At 42.7% G+C, this 25,168-nt stretch overlaps 2 protein-coding genes across 3 annotated transcripts in view; one reads left to right on the top strand and one right to left on the bottom strand.

Moving 5' to 3' along the window:
* Nucleotides 1-1,580: 1,580 nt before the first annotated feature.
* LOC127983421 (myocilin-like) lies at nucleotides 1,581-7,897 on the top strand. Its single transcript, XM_052585601.1, has 4 exons — nucleotides 1,581-2,433; nucleotides 5,308-5,373; nucleotides 5,620-5,718; nucleotides 6,290-7,897. The coding sequence occupies exons 1-4, from the start codon at nucleotides 1,956-1,958 to the stop codon at nucleotides 7,075-7,077; spliced, it is 1,431 nt and encodes a 476-aa protein (XP_052441561.1). The 5' UTR covers nucleotides 1,581-1,955; the 3' UTR covers nucleotides 7,078-7,897.
* Nucleotides 7,898-7,986: 89 nt separating this feature from the next.
* The window catches only part of LOC127983420 (protein PRRC2C), a 32,736-nt gene continuing 15,554 nt past the window's right edge, over nucleotides 7,987-25,168 (bottom strand). Inside the window, exons 9-33 of one of the 2 annotated variants that reach the window (XM_052585599.1) lie at nucleotides 24,694-24,781; nucleotides 24,419-24,602; nucleotides 23,246-23,828; nucleotides 22,581-22,756; nucleotides 22,197-22,449; nucleotides 21,713-21,923; nucleotides 19,169-21,592; nucleotides 18,068-18,228; nucleotides 17,671-17,825; nucleotides 17,184-17,553; nucleotides 16,934-17,019; nucleotides 16,622-16,816; nucleotides 16,078-16,329; nucleotides 15,569-15,661; nucleotides 15,364-15,465; nucleotides 14,966-15,152; nucleotides 14,669-14,875; nucleotides 14,375-14,514; nucleotides 14,100-14,242; nucleotides 13,765-13,999; nucleotides 13,351-13,659; nucleotides 12,441-12,544; nucleotides 10,449-10,575; nucleotides 10,127-10,351; nucleotides 7,987-9,779 (exon numbers count right to left, since the gene is read on the bottom strand). In XM_052585599.1, coding sequence (XP_052441559.1) covers nucleotides 9,528-9,779; nucleotides 10,127-10,351; nucleotides 10,449-10,575; nucleotides 12,441-12,544; nucleotides 13,351-13,659; nucleotides 13,765-13,999; nucleotides 14,100-14,242; nucleotides 14,375-14,514; nucleotides 14,669-14,875; nucleotides 14,966-15,152; nucleotides 15,364-15,465; nucleotides 15,569-15,661; nucleotides 16,078-16,329; nucleotides 16,622-16,816; nucleotides 16,934-17,019; nucleotides 17,184-17,553; nucleotides 17,671-17,825; nucleotides 18,068-18,228; nucleotides 19,169-21,592; nucleotides 21,713-21,923; nucleotides 22,197-22,449; nucleotides 22,581-22,756; nucleotides 23,246-23,828; nucleotides 24,419-24,602; nucleotides 24,694-24,781 — 7,262 coding nt within the window. In that variant the 3' untranslated portion in view covers nucleotides 7,987-9,527. The remainder of the gene's footprint in view (nucleotides 9,780-10,126; nucleotides 10,352-10,448; nucleotides 10,576-12,440; nucleotides 12,545-13,350; nucleotides 13,660-13,764; nucleotides 14,000-14,099; nucleotides 14,243-14,374; nucleotides 14,515-14,668; nucleotides 14,876-14,965; nucleotides 15,153-15,363; nucleotides 15,466-15,568; nucleotides 15,662-16,077; nucleotides 16,330-16,621; nucleotides 16,817-16,933; nucleotides 17,020-17,183; nucleotides 17,554-17,670; nucleotides 17,826-18,067; nucleotides 18,229-19,168; nucleotides 21,593-21,712; nucleotides 21,924-22,196; nucleotides 22,450-22,580; nucleotides 22,757-23,245; nucleotides 23,829-24,418; nucleotides 24,603-24,693; nucleotides 24,782-25,168) is intronic. The other variant, XM_052585600.1, reaches the window with a different exon arrangement.

The raw sequence follows: 25,168 nt of genomic DNA, 5'->3' as shown, positions 1-25,168 counted from the left end.
TCTTGTAAATACACAGTGTTTCTGGTAAATGTCAGTTTTCTGCAATCTCCAATAAATCTGATGTGGTAATAGATGAAGTGAAGCCTGCAAGGTGAAAGCTGAGAGCTCTGATGGTGGTCCTGAAGAATGGCCAGAAGGTTGCAAGCAAAGGTGTTGAAAACAAAAATGATGTTAAAACTTGCATTTCCACCTAAGACTGATGTCATAACATTAACCAAATCCACGTGCTGTTCATTTTAAGACCTCAGGCACACTTTTCAAGCAAAACACCTCACAATAACAACTTTGACATTATAAAATAGGACATTTGCACAAAAAAAAATTCTTGTAACTATAAAAATAAGGTTTAATAACTGGTGTCACATGGACTATTTTAATAATGTCCTTACTACCTCTCCTATTACATCAAAAATATTTTAATTTGTGGTCCAAAGATGAACAAAGGTCTTACAGGTACACGAGGTTGAGTAGTTAAAGACAGAATTTATATTTTTGGGTGAACTATCCCTTTAAGAAAGTATTTTTATGAGCACTGACAGAAGCAAGGAAGAGTGGTACAAGTTAAGTATTTTGTATTACTCTTCACAGAAGACTTCAGACATCACATGCAAACAAAACAAATGGCCACCATGAAGACGGATTCCAGTCCTGAATATCTTTGCCATATTATAAATAAATGAGTGTGAAGGTGTTTTGAGCAACCAGCAAAAACACCAAGTGACAGACCTATTGAGAGAAAATGAGGTGATGAACTGTGGAGAGGAGAGGGGTGAAAATTGCAGTTGCATGTCATAAGTAGATGAGAAAAAGAAAACTAAATATCAAGGGATTGTGAAGGTTGGTGACAGAACGAGAAATGGGCAAGGGAGCATGTTGATTCTGAAGACTGAATATTGAACCGTTACAAATGCCATCATCAAGCATGTAATATTTCAAACAAGCATTGACCTCTGCTACTGTTTGCATCACGTTCTGACCCCTTTAGCTAAACGCCACATGTAAACCAACACTGCAGACCTCCCCCATAGCCTGTCCGGTAGGGGTAACTCTATCCAAACTCACTCCCCCTCTTAGCAGCCTGTCTTGGGTTCCCCATAGCAAGATCCCCGGCTGTGAATCACCAGCAGCAAACCGATAGGTCTACATACACCGCAACACCCAAATTAGAAATCAGCAGAAAAGATATGCACTCCCCCAGTAGTCACCTTCTGAAACTCTCACACACACGTAGCTCGTTTGTTAGGTACATTACATAAGTAATCACAACAATACCCATTGGGAAAACGCCTGAGCATACAACCCATTAAATAACACTGGGACAAAACCCCCTGTGTTCACCTGTGGTCGCCCTCGCATTCCTAGACACAAAGCTAAACAAACAGCACACAATCAATCCCACACATGCTCTGATATGCCCTCCAAGAGGAGGTGGCAAATGCAGAACTCTGGAAAGATCTTTTTGTTGGGGCAATCCCTCAAGCACACAGCATCCCTCCTTTTCTTCCGTCCCTCTTTCAGTCTCTCTTACTCCTTCCCTCCCTCCTTTTCCTCCCTGACTGTATAAATATGTCCCAGCGTAATGTGCCTGGACTCAGAGAAACTGCCTCCAGACCTGAAGACACAAACTGTGGGATCACAGACATCAAAGAGAAAATTCAACCACCAATCGAAACGAGGCGCTCCGATCAGTCCCTCAACTGAGAGAAAGTCAGTGGGAACGGAAGACTGAATAGACTCAGGTGAGAGGTCATTAGTGGAACGCCACAGAAGTGAGCGACTCTGGTTACGCTTGTGAGGTAAAAGGGAAGGAATAGATTAGTGTCGGAGCTAAAGAGGACAGGGCAGACAAGTGATATACAGAAAGAGTAGATTCACCTCTGCGAAAACCACCTTCCTGGAGGAAGAACCAGATAAAGACAGAAAGAAGTTTCCAGGTATCTGTGGTCAAGCTCAACATGTATTTCTTGGCTATGTTGTGGGCTTCCTGCCTACTGATGGGCACCCATGCTCAGGGCAGCGCAAGTTTTCGCCGGGCGAATGCTGGTAGTGGACGTTGCCAATACACCTTCATGGTGGACAGCCCTACAGAGGCCAGTTGTCCATCAGCAGGTTCAAGTCCCGAGGTAGAGGCACTGAAATCTCGCCTGGGGCTGTTAGAGGCGCTGGTTGCCCGCCTCGCAGGAGGGGAAGCCATGTCAGAGTCGTCACATGGCTCCGGATCTCAGTCAGGTCTCCAGGACGCATACAACCAGGCGATGGGGGAGAACGCCCGGCTCCAGAGAGAGAAGCAGAGACTGGACAGACAGGTTCAGGACCTGCAGCAGAGGATGGAAGAGCTCCGCCAGGAGGCTGAGAGGTTGAGGAGCAGACCATGCATGCAGCAGCCTCCTCCAAGAGTGCCCCAAAATGACAACAGCTTCAGACCAGGATCAGGTGAGAACTGACAACCAAGCACCAAATTGTCTTTAAGCTATGTTTGGCCAAACGTTCAAAATGTTCAAAATTTGCAGAAAATGCACAAAATACAACAACTTGTCACTGGGGCAGTACCCTCAAAGGGACAACTTTGTACCTTTTTTTACATTGGTACCATAAGGGTTGATATAATTACCTTAGTACTCTAAGATGCTAAAATTGATTCTTTAGGGGAAAATAAGGTACAAATAAGGTACTGTCCCAGTGGAAAGTCGCTGTACCCATAAAGGTAAAAATTGTGCCATTTTGTACATTCATAATAAAGTGTGAAAGATTGCCTATACCTATTTTGTTTTGTCAACATACAGTCAAATACTGGTAATGATGGAAACCTTCATCTGCATGATGTTGTTTGTGAACTTATTTTTGTAAACTAACAAATAAAATGTTTAGAACAACCAAGCCATGACAAGTAAATAGGTGTGGTGTCTGGAAACATGGAGGGAGTGAGCGAATTGGCATGCTAATCACTGGCACCATGGAAAAAAACTCATACAGTTTATGTGTGTATTTCCACAGTTATACTTGCCTGGAAGTGTGAGTAGGTCACCGTGTTCATTTTAAAGCAGGAGGGAACAGAAAGGTTTGAACTAGGTGACAACCCGCTGTCATAGTAAGAGCTGGGCAACAGAAGCAAGATAGACATGAGGGTGTAGGGGCAAGCTACTGAAGCAGTTAAACATAAGTACTGTGCAAATACTCAGCAGTAAAGTCTTACTGACAGCTCCCAGCAGACCACTGACGGATGCTGCATGAGAAGGGGTGGAGGTCAGAGGTAACTGATCCCAACTGGGGTTGTTAGTGCAAGTGCTGGTCCCTTAAAAATGGTTAAGCTTTACTGACATATTCTGTTAACAAAATAATATTTAGGCAAGCAGCCAAGTTGCTAGCATGATGTATAGTGTGATGCCACAGTTCTGTGGTCCACCTCAATTTCCCAAATTCATTTTCGTTTAACAAGGTTATATATTTCTCCCTACCAGCTTCTCTTTTCCATGTGCTGCCATATTTGACATCTGTTCGACTTCTCACACTGACACCTGTGATCAGCACCACAGCTCCACACATCTGCACCATACATCATGTAAACACTTGAAATATAAAGAAGGAGTTTAATAAGACAGATTAGAGAAGCAGTGGACTTTGGAGACACTCTTTGCAGAAGAAAGACAGATTCTGGAAAAGCTGGAAAAGAAAACAGGACATCAGTCTTGCACATCCTCACCCTCTTGGATTCAGTGTTATTCTTTCAGGTTTACAGTCCCTTTAGCACCATAAATATCCTGCCATGCAAACGTACACTCTCAGAAAGGGGCTGAATAAACAGTCATTTTTCTGTGGGTATAAAAGCTTTATTTACGTTGGCTAATAGCAAGGTTCAAAGGTGCCCATAATACATGTTTATGATGCTCTGTTGTTTTGGACTAACACTTAGCAGCGTGAATGTAGTCATGTAAAAGCAAAGATTTCCTGGTACTTTTGCTGCAGTTTTTGTACAATTGCGAAATGCACCATTTTAATTTAGTATTAGGGTAAAAGTACTATTTATTTAAGTATAAAACATTTTAATGAGGAAAAATGAGTAGTGAAGCTGCAAAAAAAAGAAAAGATCAGGAAACTTGTGCCATTTGGCCATGTGGATGTTGTCAGTGTCACCTCATTAAGTACAAACTTATAAATGTATAATCCTGCTGTCTTGCCTCTGGAGATGGAACTGTTTTGGAAATTTTACCTTTGATGTTTTAAAATTTACATGAATGGAATTCTCATTTAGAATTATAATAAGCACTGGCATCTGCTTCACAGTCTAGAGTTGCAAAAAACCAAAAGCATTCAAACTCTACCAACCGGCCCCCACCCCACACCTAAAACTCCAAAATCTTCAAGATGAGTTGGCTATGGCAAATAAATTTGCCTGCAACACACTACCAGCTGGTCCGGAGGGTTCTTGAAGTTCTGCTTGATCTCTCTGGGAACCATTAGGCACGTTATACAAACATTGGGAATTATATGCTTTTGTTGTCTTGTAGTGACGCATAGACTTGTATTCATAAGCATTTGTTGATTATAGGGATAAAGGACAGTACCTACAGACCCTCCCATTGCAGGTCTGAGCAGGCTATCATCGACAGCAGCCCTTTTTAACCCTATTCTCAGCAATGCATCAAAGTCAACTTCCAGATGTTAATGTCTCCAAGTGTAATCTTGGCCATTATAAAAGCTGGTAAACAAGTTAGCACATGATCAAACTTTAATGATAATGTGGCACCACAGTTTAACAGAAGCCATTTAGTTCTTGGCAATAAAATGAAGGGAATGGGGGTAACGTGGGAGTTGTTCAGGTCCTTTCTGCATTTTTGTGGAGACCAATCAAAAGTACATAATTTCCAACAAGTTACCCCTTCTCAACCATCTTCCGCTGTTTGATATTTTTACATCAGAAAACGACACTAAAAATATTAGCCATTTTTGTTTGAGATTGTTTACCAAGGGGGTGTGTATTTGCGCCCTGCTGGAGTGCACGTCTGAGTTTTGGATATGTAATGGGAGGTCTGGAGTCTGTCAGGCTCCGGGACAGCTGGGAATCTACTCAGAGCTGTTTATTTCCTTCTGTTAGATTCCTGACTGTCAGTAGAGCTGCCAGTCCCCCAAAACCATGCAACATACCACTCTTGGGCAACTAGACTTCCGTTATGGCACTCTGGGATACCAGTGGTTGATTATCTCTTCTTAACCAGTCTATCTTCTCATTATCTGGTTTCTTTAGACTGCAATTAAGGTACCGTAAAACATCATTAGACCATAATGGCATCATGTGTCTTTGCCTTTTAGGACCTGCAGTCTCCCAACTGGTATCAAGGCCTGGGACCACACAAGGAGACAAAAGCAGTTTAAGAGGTATGGGGTAACAAGGGTAAAGTTACGTTAGCAGAGAACAAAGTTCACCACCATAATAGATGAATCCACTTCCCTACTACACAATGGAAATGGTCTCCCAAACAAGAGTTCTTTGATATTCTGACTGCAATGTCATGTTCACTAGTTGCCATTCTTATAGTGAAGGCTTGATAAATGTAGACCTCAACACCTTCACAAGCACGTCTCAATCGGAGTATGTGAATTTCTGTCCTCTTGCGCTCCTAGATCCTGCATGGCATTACGAGAATCCTGGATACCAGGAGGTGACGGCTGTGATCACTGAGGTTTCTGCCCCAAATCAGGAAGGTCCAGCAGACATCCCAGGTGAGTCACACCCTAACCCTAGCCTTTCACTCAAAAGTGACCCGACCTACTAAATGTCCTCCGACACTGTCAAAGCATGTGAATTTATAAATACATCATGCCCCTACATCTCAGCTGCCTGAAAAAATGACACCGTGCACATAGTATTCATTCCTGCTGACAGCACCAACACAAATACAGCTATTTTTACCAATTCGTTTGCATCTAAAATAATCTAGTATATAAAAGGAGCTGTGTATGTTTAGTAAGGCGCCAAAATGGTAATGCGAATCACTTGATAGGACCATGTTTCTAAACAAAGACATCAAGGTTCGGGTTATTCCCGGGAAGTCCTTTGAATTCTGCCAACCATCCCTTTCCCCAGTACCTCTCTCTTACAGGGTATTTTAGGAAAGGGTAAGTTATGCTTCTAATCTTTTACACTCAAAGGAATGGTAGGACAAGGTGTCCTCACTTCCACCTTTAGGAGATTTTGGTTTGACAGGATCTCCTTGCAACCAGTCACTGGCTCCATGTGCAATCTTAAAATAATTTGGTTTTCCCTCAATTGTCCAATCTCTTGATTTTTCAGGCTGTGGTGATCTGGTGTGGGTAAAAGAGCCAGAGGTGCACCGCAAGGCTGACAGCATTGCTGGTAAATACGGTGTCTGGATGCAAGACCCAGAAGCTAAAGAACCTTATGGTGCAGAGATGGTATGGCGCATTGATTCCGTAGGGTCTGAAGTGCGTCAACTCTTCGGCTATGAAAACATGGACCAGCTGTCACGTGGCTTCCCCACTAAAGTCCTCCTCTTGCCCGAGTCTATGGAAAGCACAGGTGCCACCATGTACAGAGGCTCCTTGTACTACCAACGGAGGTTCAGCCGCACCCTTCTAAGATACGATCTACTCTCTGAGAGCATTGCTGCCCGCCGTGATCTTCCCCATGCTGGCTTCCATGGCCAATTCCCCTACTCCTGGGGAGGCTACACAGACATTGACCTGGCAATAGATGAGAATGGTCTATGGGCCATTTACAGCACCAACAAAGCCAAGGGGGCTATTGTCATCTCCCAGCTGGACCCTCACAACCTGGAGGTGAAGGGCACCTGGGAGACTAAAATCCGCAAGACATCCGTGGCTAATGCTTTTATGATCTGTGGCAAGCTGTACACTGTTGCTAGTTACACCTCACCAAACACCACCATTAATTACATGTACGACACCGCAACCAGCCAGGGTAAAACAATCTCAGTGCCATTCAAAAACCGCTATCGCTACAACAGCATGGTAGACTACAACCCAACGCAGAGAAAGCTATATGCTTGGGATAACTTTTACATGGTATCTTATAATGTGAGACTAGGCAAGCAGGAGTAAAGTGAAGACATCAGCGTTAAGTTTCTATATCACCCAGCTTATAGATGCGTTTTGTAATGTCTTAATATTTTACCATCTGGAGGGACAGCTTTTGTTGGATTTACTGGAATTCAAGACAATAATAGACAACTGGACAAGAATCGACTATAATTATGCTGATGACATTATTCCTAGCACCAGCAGTAGGTATAAACCGTATAATGAATACAGCAAATATAACATTTTCCTGATCATATTCAAGTACAAAGACTTCTATATACTTATTTTCAAGACAACAGACAATAAACACCAGTGACTACATTGCAAATCTTCACATAAAAAAAAATATATATATTTTTGCATCTTTAAATGCTATAAAAGATATTCCATTGACTAATGAATTCCAAAATGGATAAAGTATAGAGTATATCAGGTTTTTAATAAATTGAGGCCACATTTACATCCTCAATGATTTTGTCCACTTAACATGTTAATAGAGAAATTATTTTTCTACCTTTATAAGTAATGTCTCGTCTATTTTGTTTACCGCACTGAAAATTTCAAGGAAGGGGGGAAATATAATGGCATGCAATTCATTACAGTAGGCCTGCCTCTTGATTGATAGATTGCACAGAGGTATGCAACTTTAAAAACCATAAAACTTTGCTTGTGTACATGCTCCTTACATAATTATGCTATCGTAACTCTGTATATGTTGAACATTTTCCCTTCTCTCTTTTGAATTTGCTTCAAGCCTTGTGTGCAGCTTGAGACGTTAAGATTGGAATCTTGTGGCTATGGAAGTGTATTAACTTATATGAAAATAAAGATTTAAAAAGTCTGCTTTTCTTCTGTTTTGCATACACGCACAGAGGTATTTTAATGAACTCATTGCCTCAAAACCCAAAAAACTGACATCCCAACCACAGCTCATTTTTACAGCATATTTTATTAGTTTCTGTAACCAAACCAGGAGAATGTAAATAAGACCTTACATATTTTAATACAGCGATTTAACCCCTGTACAAGTAAAACAAAAACAGAAACCAAAAAAAACAAAAAAACAAAAACAAAAATCAATTCCCTCTCCTCCCCTTCTGTTTGCAGTTTCTCATTCCTACTAAACAAGAAATGGGGGCCGTACTGAAACCCTTGTTCAAATGCAGGCCCCTTCTATGCAAAAGCAACCCAAGAGGAGTGGTTTGGAGAAAGACCTTATGTACTCAGGCCTGTGGTCAACGTACAGAGTAGTTCAAGACTTTCATCACTTTTGTCCCAAACCCCCCACTGAGTCTGGCAGCCTCACACTTGACGTTTCTCTTCTAAACTTGCAGCTACGCTCTTTAGTACTGAAACTAAATTGCTTGACCACTCATCCCAACCCAAACCTCGCCACCCCTCTGCAGTGATTGGTCAGGAGAGTCAGAGCTGGTCAGCAGCATGGTTGGGAGCTGTGTGGAGAGGCTAGAAGGTGAAAATATGGAGTTATAGAAGTGGGCGTTTCTACATCTGTTGAAAAGGGGAGAAGCGTAAGCTTGGGACACGAACATAGGCCTGGTCTGGAGGAACCGTTTACAAAAAAAAAGAAAATATTCCATCATAATTCTACTATCTGTTGACCAAGCAGAGCAGTCTTTGTCAAAATCATATTCATCTTAAAAGGATTCAGGTCTCTTGACACCTAACCTTTGGCTAAAGATTCAAGGGTATTTTGCGCGCACACGCAAACACACAAACTTCGATTCTTGAGACCGAGAAGGCAAGAGGGAAGGCTCAAAGTGGAGACTGCAAACGATAAATTAATTGGATACATCGGTAATCAACTCCTAATCTGCTGAAATAATGTTCTATGTATTGTTAAGGCCAATACACATGGTTGAAGTCAAAGTAAGTGTGAGTGTAGGTAATGTTGAGAGAGGGGTACACACAACATACACACGATAAAAGGTATGCAAGAGAGTGTGTGTAGACATTTCATTGTATCTTTATCGCTGTAACTGAACTGTTGCATGAGAACATGAGCAAAAATATAAAATTATGGGGGAAAACATCTTCAATCAAAAAAAGGAGACATTTGCCTGCCTAAAATGTGTTTCTCTACTCGAGGAAATGAGAAAGTAAATCATACTGCTATAAAAATGGCATTCTCAGCAGCAAGTTTAACTCGTGTTGATGTCTACCTTCATTGTTCACTGAGGATGTACAGTTCACACAATGGAGTGGCGCTTTCTCTGTAATGCCAACCACAGCAGAGAAGAGAACAGATGGACTGATAACAAGCATGAGGAAAATGGGCACAGTAAGTGTGAGAGAAATGCACAGCACCTTTTAAAATTAACATCCATCACTCTACTTCCCTACACTTCTCTGCCGCTTTCAGGTGCTGTAGGACGTACCAACCCCCCACCTCCCCGGCACTCGGCCTCTCTGTCCATCCTTCCATCCATCGGTCTTTTCCGAAGCAGTAACGACTATTTGCTCTCTTCTGGTTTGATGGCCTGTGGTTTGATGGGACCCGTCCGGATGGGTTTGGTTGTTGCTAGAGGTGCAGGTTTGTCAGACTCTGCGCGGTCAGATGGCACCCCCTGGTGATTTGAAGTGATGTTGTCGGTGGGTTTGCCTGCTCCTTCTATGCGGGTCGGCTTGCTGACTGGAGCCTTGAGCTGTTGTTGCTCAGAGAAGAACTTGTGGGTGGACTGTAACACCTCAGCTCTTTGCTTAGCCTGAGAGAAAAAAAAACAAAAACAAATTGTAAAGCCAATATAGAAAACCTCATATACAACCCTTAAAGTAGAGCTCCTCAAATTTACATTAACTCCAAGGACCCCATCGCCCAGAAAACCATAGGCTCTATGACTGGATATGGACACTGGACTAAGAATAAATGTATTAGGCAATAGTCACTTTACAGTTAGTGCCGTTATAAAACTACACTTCACATTTATGACCATCAACAATAATTTAGCTGAATGTATAATTTGGAGTTACTGTGGTCCTATTTCAATCAAAAAAAAAAAAAAAAAAAAAAAAAAAAAAAAAATCACCCTATTTACCTTGTGATAATGCTCACCTTAAGGTCCTGTTCTGCTTTCAGGGCAGCCTGTGTGCCACGTGGTGCCAATGAGGGACCAGAAGGTCCACGTGGAGGATGCTGGGGTCTGGGATAGGGCATCAGACCCCCACTCAAATTAGGGGACATAGGTGGACCCATTGGTGAACGCTGCACCCCTCCAGGAAAGGAGTTTACATGGGGTGGACGCACCAATGGAGACACCATGTTAGCCTGAGACAACATCTGTTTATGTGCAAGAGACGGGAAATGCTGTTAATGTTCAACAAATGTCATCAAATTAAGATTTCCAACAACTTGCTTTATGCCTGTAGTAACTGACCTGTGGGTTGAACTGTCCTGGGAAGTGCTGGGCAATGCGCATTCCTGTGGTGCCCGACTGGAACTGTTTGGGATACAGCATGCTGTTCATCTTGCCAGACTGACTACTGGGGCTTGTGGAGCTTGCCCTAAGAAAGCAATCAAGGAAGCTATCAGAAAACACACTAAATATGTCTGCGACACATTGGGGATATGCATGCAGCGTGCATGAAGGCCATGACATCAAGGATGGTTGGTCCTTACACTACCATTCAAATGTTTAGGGCACCAAATCAGCATATTAGAATGATTTCTAAAATCTGAGAGTAGAACAAAAAAGCTGGAAAATGTTACATCGCTACATGCTTTTGGATGATGTTCGAGCCTATAGCCTACACTCATGCGGCTTTGTTCTGGTTTGATGGTTGGTCATGAATTTCCACAAAGTCAATAATATTTAGGCATTGTTTCTTTCTAAATTTTCACATCTAACTAGAGCTGTCAATGAATATTCTAAATTCGAATATATATTTGAATAGTTAAAAAAAAATGAATAATCAAAGGTGAAAATTAATATTCAAATAAAAAAAACGCAGTAGTAGAGGCTTGGCTGTCTGCTTTGTGAGTGGGCGCGCTAGCGCGCCTGAGGGTTCAGGGACAGGTCACAGGAGTCGCACTGTCTGGCACAGCATCACTGCTGAAAGTTGATGTGTCTTCATGGAAGATGACAGCAAATGCAGAGGCCAGCTCGGCCGCAGCAGAGAAAGGGAGGTAAAATTGTTGACCCGCGAGATAACGTTTTATGCAAGCTATTTAAGATATAGTTAGCATACCATTCGACAACTAGCAACATGAGCTCACATCTCAAAAATGTGCTCCCAAATGAGCATGGTGTGTGGAACTCCAGCTAAACAGTCACGTCTTGACACTTAACGTTACTTTGCATCGCCCGCCACAAGCTCTTTGTCTGCAACACGACAAGAGACCATAACGGATAAATTAATTTCATTCATCTGGAAGGACTTGAGACCGATCAGTATCGCGGATGGGGCAGGCTTCTGGGAATTCTGTCAAGCAATGGAACCGAGGTTTGATTATTTATCGTTTCATGTCAAGGAAAAGTTTACCACAGCACAGCTCGCTCGGAGCATTCAATGTCAGTTCTATATGCAAAACTTCATTTAATATTAATAATATTAGTTTCAATCATTGAATAAAGCCTGCTATATTTGGGACAACAGTCGCGACCTTAAATTGCTTGCACAAAACTCAAAACTTAAGTTGCTCGATCAGCACACAAAATGTGTTCGTTCATTAAAACAGTTATGCGGAGAGAACGTGAGGGTGAGAGAGCGTGAGGTCTGGAGTCTTGGACATTAGTTGATTTCCTTGTTTTTGTGTAGGTAATACATTGTCAAATATGTTTAAACTTAAATAGACTACCCATACAAGTAGTTATGTCTCTGTATTATTTTGGCCTATAATGTGCGTCATTTACAACATGCGCAACCAGATGTTCGAATAGTTCGAATATTCGTGTTTTTTAGAGGGAATATTCGAACGTCATGTTTGAGCAATTTTGACAGCCCTACATCTAACCCTGTAATTTTGCAGGTTTATTTTATTATCTTTCACTTTTAATCACAGTTTTTGCATCTCCTACTGTGGTAAACATGCATGAAGGGGAAAGAAAAGATTTCATGAATTAAGAATTTGTACGATTTATTATTTTGTTCCCTCAATTCAGTTAACTCATGGGTAAAGGAACAAAATTAATGAAACATGAACAGTTGCCACAAATTAATAAGTCATAGGAACGAATTAAGTTGTAGGAATGAATACCCTATCTGTTCTGTTTCCCGCTGCCCTGCAAAGCACACGTTACTGCATACTGCATTTCTATTGCTTTCCATGTAGAATAACTTTATGTTGTTTCTATTTTAATGCACTTTTAAAGTTTAAAATCACATTAAAAGCTTAATTTGTACATCATGAAAGATGCATGCACACACACCTATAAGGGCTAGAAGTGGGTGTAGTGCTTCTGGCGCTGACAGGTGGAGTTCCAGGCTTCATATCCATTCCACCACTGAAGAGCTTCAGATCCATCTCACACATCTACAACAGATAAAACCGTTTCAATATACCCCATGTATGATAAGATTTAGACTACAAGAATATTTCAGTTTCAGAAAAAGATTATATTGGACTAGAACTGTGTGTTTAAGTCATTTTCCTGAAATGTTAGTTTAATTTGACAAAAAAAGGACACCTCACATTTAAGCTTAATAAATGATTATGTTACAATTTACTTAAAGGTATCCTTACAGTAATTATATATTTAAGTACAGAGTAATATTAACTAAATGTACTTACCATATGGCTAGGATTAAGATTTGGCTTAGGGTTACGTGCACGTAATTATGCATAATTTAGGGCTAAGTACATGTAACAAGGACATCTTAATAGAAAGTGTTACCATTATGTATATATAATTGGAACCAAAACAGCAGATGGGCTGAGTAAAAATACAAATTCACTCTGACGGTAGGTGGCAAAATACAGGGGTTATTCTGTACAACAGTGATCCTCAAGTCTGGCTCGCGAGATCCACTTTCCTGCTTTCCAACCCTAATCAAATAAAGCTACCTGATATTTTCTAATGATCCTGAAGAAATTGATTAGCATTCTCCAGTGTGTTGGATTAGGGTTAGAGCTAAACTCTGAGGGAAAGTGGCTCCCGCGAGCCAGACTTGAGGATTAGGGCTGTACACAATGCAGTGAGAGAATCTGTAGGTTTACATTCAGTAACTTGATTACTACTAGTAAATTAAATTAAGTTAAATAAATTAGTTTGAAAAAGTAAAAAAGTAGTACATTTTTTAAATAAAAAGTGATCAGTGTATGAGCATCTGTGCACAAACCTTATTGGAATGCTGCATCATACTGTGTGTATTCTGGCCAATAAGGCCACGATAGGGCGGATTGCTGGGGGTCTGGCGGTTGAGGCTGGGGGGCGGGGCTTGTGGAGGGGTCGGAGGTAAGGACTGAGGCAAAGCCAAGAGTGGCTGACCACCACCAGAGCCGAAATTGGGCAAAGACAACTGTGAACCTGGCATGGAAACCGTCATATGATGTAGGGCAGAACTGGGACTTTGTGTTGAGCTGTAGTAGCTGCTCTGCTGCTGGACTTGTCCAGAGAACAGGTTTGAGTGCTGACTCATTCCCTGACGCTGTGGATCATCACATAGTGAGAGAGAGAAAAAAATAGACTTTAGCGGGCTAAATATAAGGGCAAAGAAATACTAGATCACCATCTAGAGGAATTGAATTCTGACCTGAAGTAGATGCGTGTCTATAAGCTGTGATCCTCCCATGCCAGAGGGCTGATTCAGCTGGGGCTCAAACAGGATGGGGATGTGTTGGGTGTTTGAAGTCTGCTGGAAGGCCAGGTTGGATTGAGGCTTGCCCAATTCTGGGGGCTGCACTCCAGGGTAACTGTGCAGTGGCGTCCCAGACAGCATCATAGGAGACGTCTGGGAGAGGCTGTTCTGCATGAATGCTTGCTGAGACCTGTGAAAGCACAAGAGCATACAATAAATGTATTGAGATATTATGCATTATACAAAAAATGGTTGGATGCTATAGATTTCAGCAACGTGGCCTGCAATACCTGTAGGGCTGCATGGAGGAGCTGAAGAGGTCTTGAGGTTGAGACACCGGAGGTCCAGCGTTGAGGCTCAGCTGGGCCTGGTGCTGGTGCTGCCCTTGCAGAGGAGCGTAAATAGGGATGGGGATCTGCTGCACTGCTGTAGGCTACAGAGACAGAAATCATAACAAGGTGTCAACTAAACTCAAAAACTTCAGGGAAATGAGACCACTAAAAATATTAATCATATCATGACTTGAAATTCTGATTCTGCTGGTGGGGGACACTGTGTTTTAGACCTGTGAGAGTCCGGGCTGAAAGCCTTGCTGCTGGGCTATAGAGGGAGGAGCCAAGCGAGGATGGGGCGTACTGAACAAGTGGCTGGTGTCCATGTAGAAGGCCGGGATTTGGGCCGCAGAACCTACACAATTTAAAACAGCTGTTGATTTTTTTTTAACAGATTAATACTTGTAGTCAACAAGAACGCAAAAAATTTATGAATAGAGAGATGTATAATGTTGCAAATAAATTATATTTCAAATAATTGTTTAACTGACGTTCAACAAAATGTTATGAACTATAAATGTATTTACCTGCTGCAGACTGGGATACAAACACCTGTTGGGTCTGTTGCTGCTGCTGTTGTGGTAACAGAGAAGGCACGCAGCCCAGCTGGGAGAAGTTAGTGCTGGACATTCCTGAACTCTGCAGCTGCTGGGGCTTTACCTTACAGATGTTGGGAGGGTCAGAAGCTGATGTGCTCTTCGTGCTGAGAGAGGACGTTGTGTAGGTTGCAGATCCTGTATAACGGAAGCCCACTATTAAAATTCCTATGTCTGTTTTTTTTTTACTAATCAGACCCAGTTTGGTGTTCAAGCATGAACTTTTACCGGACAGTGAGGTGCTGGGGGTGACCGAGGCCACAGGTATCTGAGGCACTGAAGCACTGGAGAAGGAACTGAAGGAGGAACTGCCTGCTCCTCCTCCACTGGTGATTGGGGAAGCAGAGGAGGTGACAGGAGAGCTCTTTTCCACAAGACTAGGTGAGTTCTCCCAAGCCTTGCGCGCAGATTCCATCTGCAAGAAAACAATGAGGAGCAGTTTAAAAGATGCTTCTGGAAGTATTTGTATTCACATACTTATGTCAAGTTAATTTTGACTATTTATGGTATGGAAAAAAAACAGCATAACATTGTATGCTAATGCTTTTGCTTTGAGGATAAGGATTTGTACATTCAACATTACATTTCTGACTGTCAAATGAATAATTTAGTGGGTGTGCCTTTACTTTAAGTGTAAGGTCAACAGTAGCAGGAGAGACAGTGGCAAGGCTGGAGCTCTGCTGCAGGGCTTCTCTTCGCTGAATAGGCAACGGGTGCGGGAGCGCCACCTGAACCAACAACCAAAAAAGTGATCAGAACACACACACACACACACACAGACACACACACACACACACACACACACACACATTACAGTACTGAAGCACTCACAGGTGTCACAAGGCTCTCCTCCATCTTGGTCCCTGCAGTGGGGACATTGTCTGCTAACGAGGAAGATGGGATCGTGTAGTCAGTCACCGATTCCTGCATAATAAACACATACATGGTCAGAAAATGCCTACAAGTGAACAATTTTTTCTTCTTCTATAAAATAAACACTACCATTCAAAAGTTTGAGGTTGGTAAGATTTAAATGTTTAAAACAATTCTCTTAAGCTCACAAAGGTGTAGGAGTAAAAAACAGTAATGTTGTGTAATAAGATAAACAATTTAAAAATTGTATTTTAAAATAAGACAATAATGGTGTCATGATGTGTTGGTTTGTATGTTGTGTTATTTTTTGTATAATAGTTTTAACTTAAGAATAAGACAAAGACCAAAAATAAATCAAGAAAACTGTTATTTTAAAATGCTACACTGACAAACAACTCACTGACCCAAAACCTTTGAATAATAGTGTGTTAATGACTGAACTGAAGCACTAGGATATTAAATTGCACCTTAGTGCTGCTGGAGTATTCTGCTGATGGAGCAGTGATCATGCCCTCAATGTCTCCTCCCAGCTCAGGAACTTTGTCTTTAGTGGGTGAGCTGGAGTCTCTGTCTCGGCTGCCTCTACTTCCATTTTTATCCAGGCCCTCTCCATCGGACTGACGCACATCTTTGGCAGCCTTCCGGTTCTTGAGCGAACGCTCTTTACCAATGGGACCAGGTTTATATTCCTTGTGCTCTGGAGGGGGGATGTCAGGTAACTGTGGAGGAAAATGTAAGTTTTAAACAATGTATATTATACGCCTATATAGAGATGTCTGTAAAGACTGGGACCACTAGTAAAAATGCTTCTATATTGTGTATCAGCATATAAACTTTTGCCTTAATTACAAAAGCAAATTTAACAGCCCCTTCTCATTAATCAAACCATAATAAAATCAAGTCCTGTGCCACATCTTGCAAAATGTTCTGTATCATTGGAAAATCTGCTATATTATCTGATGCAAATGCTAATGTATGTTGGTTTTATTTTTAGATAAAATAAGGGACTACCTTCTGAGGTTTGACAGGTCCAGCACGAGGCTGTTTTTGTCTTTGCTCTTTGGGTTCGGGTAGTTTATTATCAGAGGTTTTCTCTAGCAGGGCGGGCAATCCGTCACTGTCAGTGCTTCCAGCTGAAGAAGGGGCACCAAACTGGATGCTATCCATGCCCAGATCAACCCCACCTTCTGTTCCCGCTTTCACACCCTAAAACACACACCCACAAAAACACCAGCACTTAAAATTCAGAATATTCAAAATGGTGTTGGTCATCCAGCTAACAATAGCATGTTGGAAAACAGCCTTGTTTTAATATCCTCTCACCTCAGGTGTAACGGTCCCAGTAAATGAAGTGAGGGGTTTGTTCCAGGCACTGACAGAGGGAGGCTGGGGAGGGCTGATAGGTCCAACTGTAATAGCAAGACAAATAGGACGACCATCAGAGGCAGAGCTGCCACTATGTTTGGTAAAAATTAATGAACAAATGTCAAGAAAAATCTCACTGGCCTTTTCTTCATTAACGTTTACAAGTTTCTTGAACTAAAAATGCAAATAAACATAGTGAGGAACCTACGTTTCTTGACATCAGAGAGAACAGCGGAGCCAGCCACCTTGTTCTCCCACAGTTCTGTACCCAGGGTGCTGTGTGCCTGACTCTTGGCAGGGAAGTCTACAGGTGTGGGGGTCAGAGGAGCCACAGCGCCCTCAAGAGGCTGGGGTGAGCTAGTGCTCTGGTTGGAGGCAGGAAGGTTGTGCTGCGACACAGACATAGCCGGCTGTGGTTGAGTCTGCTGAGGGACAGCCTGGGTCTGTGGAGCTGGAGCTGATGGCTGCTGCTGTCCTGCCAATCCTTGCTGCTGTTGCTGCTTTTTGGCAAATCGCGGAGGGAGTTTAGAACCACCACCTCCCCTGCCCTTCTCTCCAGAGCCTTTTTTACTCCAATTCTGTACAGCATAAGCACAAACAAAGAAGACTTCAGATGAGATATTGGTTTGTGTACCAACTGCCATGATGCAATACTTGCAACACATTGGAATAAAGTCATTCCCTCCTCTCCTCACCTGTGCAGTCTGCTCTTCTTTCTTCCTTCTTTCCTCATCCTGCAAACGTTTCTGCTGTTTCCGTGAAACAACCTCTGTAAACCCGTCATCATTCATGTTAGACTGAGGGTCCTCCAGTGTTGTGACCTCTGGGTGGTCGTCAATGATCACTACACCTAGAAAAGGATGGAAAGAGGACAAACAAGTGTCAAACTATTTTATTAAGCTTACTAATAGACTTTGGTCATAAATAGTAGTGATAATAATGAAGCAGTAATTACAAGTAATTTATAGCTAGCCAAAATTTTACTAAAAATTACTTAACCAAAAAGTTACTAAAAATAGTTTCACTATTAAACATTTTCACTACAAGGTGTACCAAAAAATTCAAAAAAATAAATAAAATAAAATAACTAACTGGCATAATTGTTGAGATCGAACTGAGACAAAGCATTTTCTTTCTCTTTGGGTTTTTTGACAGCTTGCTTCCCTTCCTCTTTCCGGCGGCTGGGAGCAGATTCTTTCCCAGTTTTCTGACCTGTACTGGCCTGAGTGGTCTCTGCATTTTGAGAAGCAGCACTGCAGAAAACAGAAAATATGAGCTCAGTAATAAATTAGGATCTGAGGGTTGTTGGGGAAAAAAAAAACAGCAAGATAAAAGTTGTCAGTTGAATGAGAGACGGTCTAAAAATACATGTCTATTTGGAGGGCTGTCAAGACAAACTCACAGGCAATTATCACCTACACAGCTGAATCAAAACAAAGCTCTTAAAAAAATAAAAAAAAATAAATGAAGAGCAACTCAATGTCCAAAAGCTCCATTATAAATAAATGTCTGAATGATAGAAGTGATTGCCATGAAATAAAGTTTAGAAAAGCATAAAAGAGTACTGCTTTTTACACTGTCTGAAGAAAACGGGAGTTGCTAGTTCCTAAAACAACTGTGGACAGCTATGAGGCTGTTATGTTCTTTGCATGTTGCTATGCATTTATTAGGGTGTTGTGGTTTCTCTGTGGTCCAAGTGAAAGGGCTTACCCTCATTCTGGTCCATAGCTATATGGTTTTTACCAGGCATAAATTAATTACTTAATCTCAAATTGCCATTGCATAAGTTTTGTTCTGAAATGTAATTCTTTGAGGAAGAACAATTTATCCAACCAGTATACTTATCTGGATGTTTTAAGTAATTTTGAAGATCCCAATTAGTTGGTTTAATAGTTAAATTAAGGCTCTACACTAAACTCTACAGGACACTGGCCCTTCCGGAGCAGGATGGGGCACTCATTGTATAAGCAAAGGGATGCCCGCTGTAAGCCTTTAAAGTTTCTTGCGTTCCTGAAAACCTTGATTAGCTAGATCAGGTGCGTTTAATTAGGGTCAGAGCTAAACTTTACAGAACAGTGGCCCTTTAGGAGCTGAATTCAACAGCCCTGCTTTAAACCATGACAGATGCTTTTCACCTAAAATCTGCTATATTCTAACTCTTTGCTGCCTGGGACAAGACCGTTTAAGACTCACCCCCTCCGTCCCGATTTGGCTCCAGATCCTCCCCTTCTTTCGCTCTTGCCTGCAGGGTACCCTCGACCGGTTTTAGGCCCATTATTTCCTCTTCGGTTCTGCCGATCCACAGGCCGCTGGCTAGAGAAGCTCCTCTTGGCTGCCGAGGCCATCTCCCGTTTTGAGATTGCCGCACTTTCTGTGGGTGATTTGTTCTGGCCCCCAGAGATCTGTATGGGCACAGAGGAGGAAGTAGTAGTGATGGCAGTCATGGCTGCTTCAAGCTGCTTCTTGTCCTCCCGCTCTCTCCTTTCATTGAAGTCGCTACTCTCAGAGGCCGTCTCCCACTCCTCATTGGCCTGGTCAGAAGAGTTCTGATTGGACAAGTCAGGTGATTTGCTGCCAGCAGCAACTACAGTGGTGGCTCCCATTTCAGGATCAACAGTCTCTGTGACAGGAAGTTCAGGAGGAGTGACGTCAGAAGTGAGAGAAGGAGCTGTACTGGTATTAGCCACTCTTTCTGACAAAGCGACCAGTGCTCCAGGAGCTTTAGACAGTGTTGGGGAGACCGATGTAGGTACTGGCACACCAGGAGTAGCCTCTCCAGCAAACACTGCAGCCTCACGTTCTTTAAGCCTCCGAAACCGTGGAGGCTTGTCCTGTCTGGGAGGACGGGCTGCCCTTGGTCTCCGGGGCCTCTCCCGAAAGCTTTGTCCACCCTCTCCAATTTTCTTGTTGTCATATTTGGTGTGCCGTCTTTCAGAGGGGATGCTATCAGTGCGTGAGGTCTCTGCTTCCTCTGGCCGAAAGGTCTCCATGGGCTTCGAGGGCCACTGTGAGGACTCTTTAACTGGGGGCCGTCGGAAAGGAGCAGATCTGTGGCCACCTCGTTCCCTGCCACCACCTCGTCTGCTGTGCAAGCCTCCCTTGCCTCGCCGTGTGGCCTCACCCTTTAAAAGAAAACCCGGTTTAGGTCGCCCATCCTCATCTCGAGGCCCAGGTTTTTCTGAAAGATTTCCAGTTGCAAATCCAGAGGCAGATTTGGAGGAGCGAGATTCCGGCAGCTCGCGACGAAGCGGCCTGCTCGGTTTGGAGCTGGGCTCACGATCTGATGCTCCGGTGTCACTGGCAGATTCTCTGCCTTCACTTTCAGAGTCTGTGTCCGAGCCTCGTCTGCGTCTGCGCTTGGGCAAGACTTCAAAATCTGAGCTCTCGCTACGGGTTTCACTCTCCTCTCTGCCATGGAAACTAGCTGTTCCTGTGGCACTTAATGGCAAGTCTGAGCGTGACCGTGGCTCTCTGTAAAGGTAGTCACCTCGACTCCGACCACGACTACCTCTGCCCCTCCCACCATAGCTGCCTCTGTAACTCCGGCCACGGGAATAGTACTCTCCCCGACCACGGGCTTTAAAATCAGAAGGCCAGTCCCTCTCTCGTTCCACATCTCTGTCCCTCTCTCGGTCTCGATCTCGGTCTCTGTCTCGCTCCCTCTCATCTCTACGGTAAGCTCTGGGAGGGAGGTTGGAGTCTTTGCGAGATGGTAATTTGGGTTCAGGACGTTTGTCATTGGATAGAGGTTTGTCTGGTTTATCCTCAGCAACAGTTGTGGCTGTAGGGCATACAGCTGCCTGCAGATCTCTGGACTTCGTTCCAGCAGTTGATACTCCCACTTCAGGTTCTACCACGACTTTCTTCTCATCACCAGAGGGCTTCGGTCCATCAGATGCTTCTACAGTGGATGAAGCAGCACCTTTGGGAGCAGCTACTTCTTTTTTGGGTCGCTCCCCTCGTTCGTGCTTTTCTTCTTTCTCTCTTCTCTGTTCCCTCTCTTCCTTCATGTCTCGCAGCACAGGTTTCTTAATAGGTCCAGATCTCCTCACTGGCCGCTCCCCTCCGGTACCCTCTCTCCTTCCAGATCCAGATCCACGGGATCCCCAGCGCATCTCTGACTTCTGTTTGCTGGGTGCAGGTAAAATAAGCTTGTCGGTTTTGTTCATGCCATCATTAGCTACAGGTGGCGTGGAACGGCTGTTGATTACAGACCCTTGTCCAAATGGCTCCTTTCTGGACTTGTCCTCTGGTCTTTCAACGGTATCAGGGTAGTCCAGGTTTTTCTGTACTGTGGTAAGTCCTTCAAATCTGGGCTCTTCCAGTTTCAGAGAGTGACTGGAGCCTTGCGAGATGCTTCGTTTCAATACAGCCTGTCCAATGGCTTCAACCTCATCTGCACCAGAGAGGTTAGCCTCCTCGGGTTCAAAAGAAGGGATGACTGGTACTCTGTCAGTCTGTAGGAGACCTGGAACCTCTTCCGAAACATGACTAAACGCAGACAAGGTTTCAGAAGAATTCCTGAAGAAGTCGCCTTTGCCCCTGGGCTCAAGTGGGCTATGGTCCCGAGGATAGACACCTGATAGACCTCTATCCAGCTCCAGACAAGCATCCAATCTATTTTAAGAGAGAAAGGGAAAAGAAAAGGTCTTAATACTTGATCAACAAGTTATTTCTAACAGTTGGGAAATAGCTTTTTATTTTTGATCTAAAATCTCTATAATAAAGCAGTCTCGCCTTGTCTCCTTGCCATCTTCACGCCCTTTTATGGCTGCAGAAGAGGACAGGGGCTCTGTTGATGGATATGGGTCAGAACCCCAGACCATTCGAGGTTCATTGGGAACTCCGTGTTCTCTGATTGGTCGGGTCAGATGATCAAAAGTGTCTGATCCAGAGCTGCTGTTGTCTGTTGGCTCTCGTCGTAACAGTTGCTTAGGAGGCATTCTCCCTAATGTTGACATACAAAACTATTATTATGACTTAACATACTACAGAACTCTCAAAAAATGTATAAATGGAAATGATTAAATTATCAGATGCAACGTTTGAGTGTAATGTCTAGTGACTAGAGAAGCATTTAAAAATGTGGGCTTAATATGGGCTAAACTGAGGAGATGAATCAGCAATACATCAAAACAACATTAAGTGAAAATGTGTTATTGTATTTAGTAAATGTGTTACCAAGTTACTAAGAAGGAAAATTTTAGTTTGCAAGACACACCGGGGTGCATAGGAGGCATATCTATTGGTGGCCGCCCAGACATCATGCGAGGATCCATGTAAGATTGCATCATTAGCCAGCGTGGGTCAAAGCCCATTGAAGCAAGGTGTTGGTGGTGGGGGCTAAGAGGTTGGTATAAGGATCTGTGCTGAGGAACTGAACCGCCTGAGGGAGAGACTGGACCCCCTCCACCCTGCTGCTGCTGCTGTTGTTGTTGCTGCTGCTGCTGCCACTGTTGTTGTTTAAGCTGTTCCTGGAGAATTTAAGAAAATAAAATGTACATTACCATAAAGCAGGAATTACTACAAATAATACTAGTTCTCATTTTCATCATCGAGGTTCAAATTAACAATGATTCTTAAAGCTAGGACATTATGTGAGCACCTGTTGTCTAAGGAACCTTGGTGGTAAAGACTTCTGGAACTGTTTTGAGTATCCAGAGGTGACAGAAGGGCGAACAGCAGTCCCAGTGTCTCCCTCATTTTCCAGTTGAGACGGAAGAGGTGCATCTTCACTTAGAGAACGATCCAGTCTGGATAACGACGACTGAGGCTCCTCAACTAAAATAAAAAAAAATAATAAAAAAAATGTTTTTAAATGTATAACTAGCATTTTTATTAGAAAAAACCACAACAACAAAAAACCAACAACGTGTGCACACCTGGCAGATTTTATCCAAAGCGACAGGGAGTTAACTATGACATTGGCATTGCCAGTGCCATGCTCTTATGTTTGAGCTACTCTACAGAAAAAGTATATATGCATCAAACCAGGTGAGCTTAATTTAGGTTCTTGTCGCACTTTGGTCGGTCTAAGTTTTGACACCCTACCACAACTGTAATATTTTCATGTTGTACTTTAGGCTCTGGATTAAGGTAAGTTTAAATCATTAACAAGGGCATAAGCTCCAGCTGAACTTTTTGATTCTTTAGATTTACAACCAAATTGTCACCTCAACAAAGACATTTGCCTTTATCTGATAGAAAGTACTTTAGAATTTTAATACCTTTATGATTTTTTTTTTTTTTTTTTAATCTATTTACATTTACCTCTGGGCTCCTCAGTACTGAAGTAGTCTCTCATTGGGTGTCTCTCCACTTGTCTATGCACCTCCTCAGTTACAGCAGTATCAACCTTGCTTTGGGGTTCTGGGGCAGTCCTATGGACAGGAGGGCTAGGTTGTCGGGTAACAAACTGTGGCACCTCCTCCACAGTGGGCTCTGTCCTTTCATGGGTTTGCATGGGAGGGCAGGGTTGCCGTGCAGGGGAAGGTGGTGGTTGAGGCTGAGGGGGAGGAGTTTCAGCAGGTAGTTTAGGCACAGTTTCGGTCAATTCCTGGTGATCACCATGAGCTTGCGTGATTTGTTTAGTAGTTTCTGTAGTTGAAGGTCGTCGTTTCTCCTCCAGTTGTTTGAGTTTCTCTTTGCATGCAGCAAGTCTCTGTTCTTCCATGCGCCGTTCCTCCTCTTCACGCCGCCTGCGAGCACGTTCTACTGCTTCCGAGAGCTCTGACTGCTTCTTCCGTTTCTGTCGCCATGCTTCAGATTCCTCTTCACCAGCGGCGGGTGCTGTTGTGGGTAGCTTTGTAACACGGGGACCACCACTTCCCACAGAACGTCCAACAGTTTGGCCCTATACACAAAAAAAAAACAATGAAGCAAAAATATGGAGAAAAATAAAAGGACCAACTCTGTGAAATCAGTAAGACAATTGACCCTTCTCAAAAACCCACCCTCCTTAATTACGGTTTCTACCTCTGAAAAAGCAATGCTGCTCTCACACTACACATTCTCGTGCAGTAATATAGATTGCAGAGCAAAGGGAAAACTGACAATACGCTGACAGACAAGACAGAGCAGGTTACTTCTTGCATGAAAACAAAGTCTAGGCTTTTAAATTGTTTTAAGAAATTCCAACAATAAATACCATTTAAATCGTGACAGATCACTGTAGCCCTAAGCTTCACTGTAGTTCACACACGTGAACCAATTGTCTTTTCATATTTCCTTAAAGCACGAAATAAACAAATGAACATCAGAACTTATTTTATTTCAAACGCACAAAGACAACAACAAAACATTTTTTTTTAAGTTTAAGTCCACCAAATTTAATCTACCATCCTGTGTGATTTGTTTGTCAACCAAGATGTCAGATTCTGCCTTATGAATGGTCAGTCAATTAAGCTCTTTTCAAAGGGTCAATTGTTCTAGTGCACACCACACCTGTTGTTCTTGTGGAGGAACCGTCTTGCTATAATGGACAATATTGCCAGGGGAGGGAGCCCTGGGGTCTCCACTTTCAGCCCATGAGCTCTTGCCATCACGCCTCTCCTCTTTTCCTTCCTTCCATGCCTCCTGAACATCAGCATTTCTTGACCGCATGCGATCAACTTTAGTCATCCACTCCCTGTGTTTCAGCAAGAAAGAGTTTTATAGAGCCATTGTTCACTATTCCCAAAAAAATTAGTATAAAATAAGTCACAAAGGTGAGTGCTTACCAGTTATCGCCTTTCTCCTTAGCCGAATGGTTCTCCTCATCATCACTAAAGTTCAGTTTCTCAGTATAGTCAACTTCCATTTGAGCACCTAATTAACAACAAAAATGGTGAATCAATTAACAAATGGTTTAAATATAAAATGAAATGTGGAAATAGCTAATAACCCAATTTATTCTAAACTTTATAATCACTTTATCTGATTAATTTGTAACTTCTGATTTGCTTCCATGACCTACTGAACATAAAAGTATTCATAACATAAGTACTTACATCAGTGAAAAACATTTCTATATTTTACAATGTAAATGGCGCAGAAACCTTGACCAACTGACGATTTCTACTGTTTCTTGCACTGTACTAGGGATGCCACAAGGAAATCTAGATCTTTACAGATTTCTTGAAAATTAATTGATTATGAATAATTATTATTCACAAAAACAATAAAACAGTAACACAATAACTAACTCAAACATAC

This window comes from Carassius gibelio, chromosome B20 (assembly GCF_023724105.1).
Source record: "Carassius gibelio isolate Cgi1373 ecotype wild population from Czech Republic chromosome B20, carGib1.2-hapl.c, whole genome shotgun sequence".
Lineage (NCBI taxonomy): Eukaryota > Metazoa > Chordata > Actinopteri > Cypriniformes > Cyprinidae > Carassius > Carassius gibelio.
The sequence above is the reverse complement of the archived record's forward strand: the minus strand, read 5'-3'. Positions and strand labels throughout refer to the sequence as shown.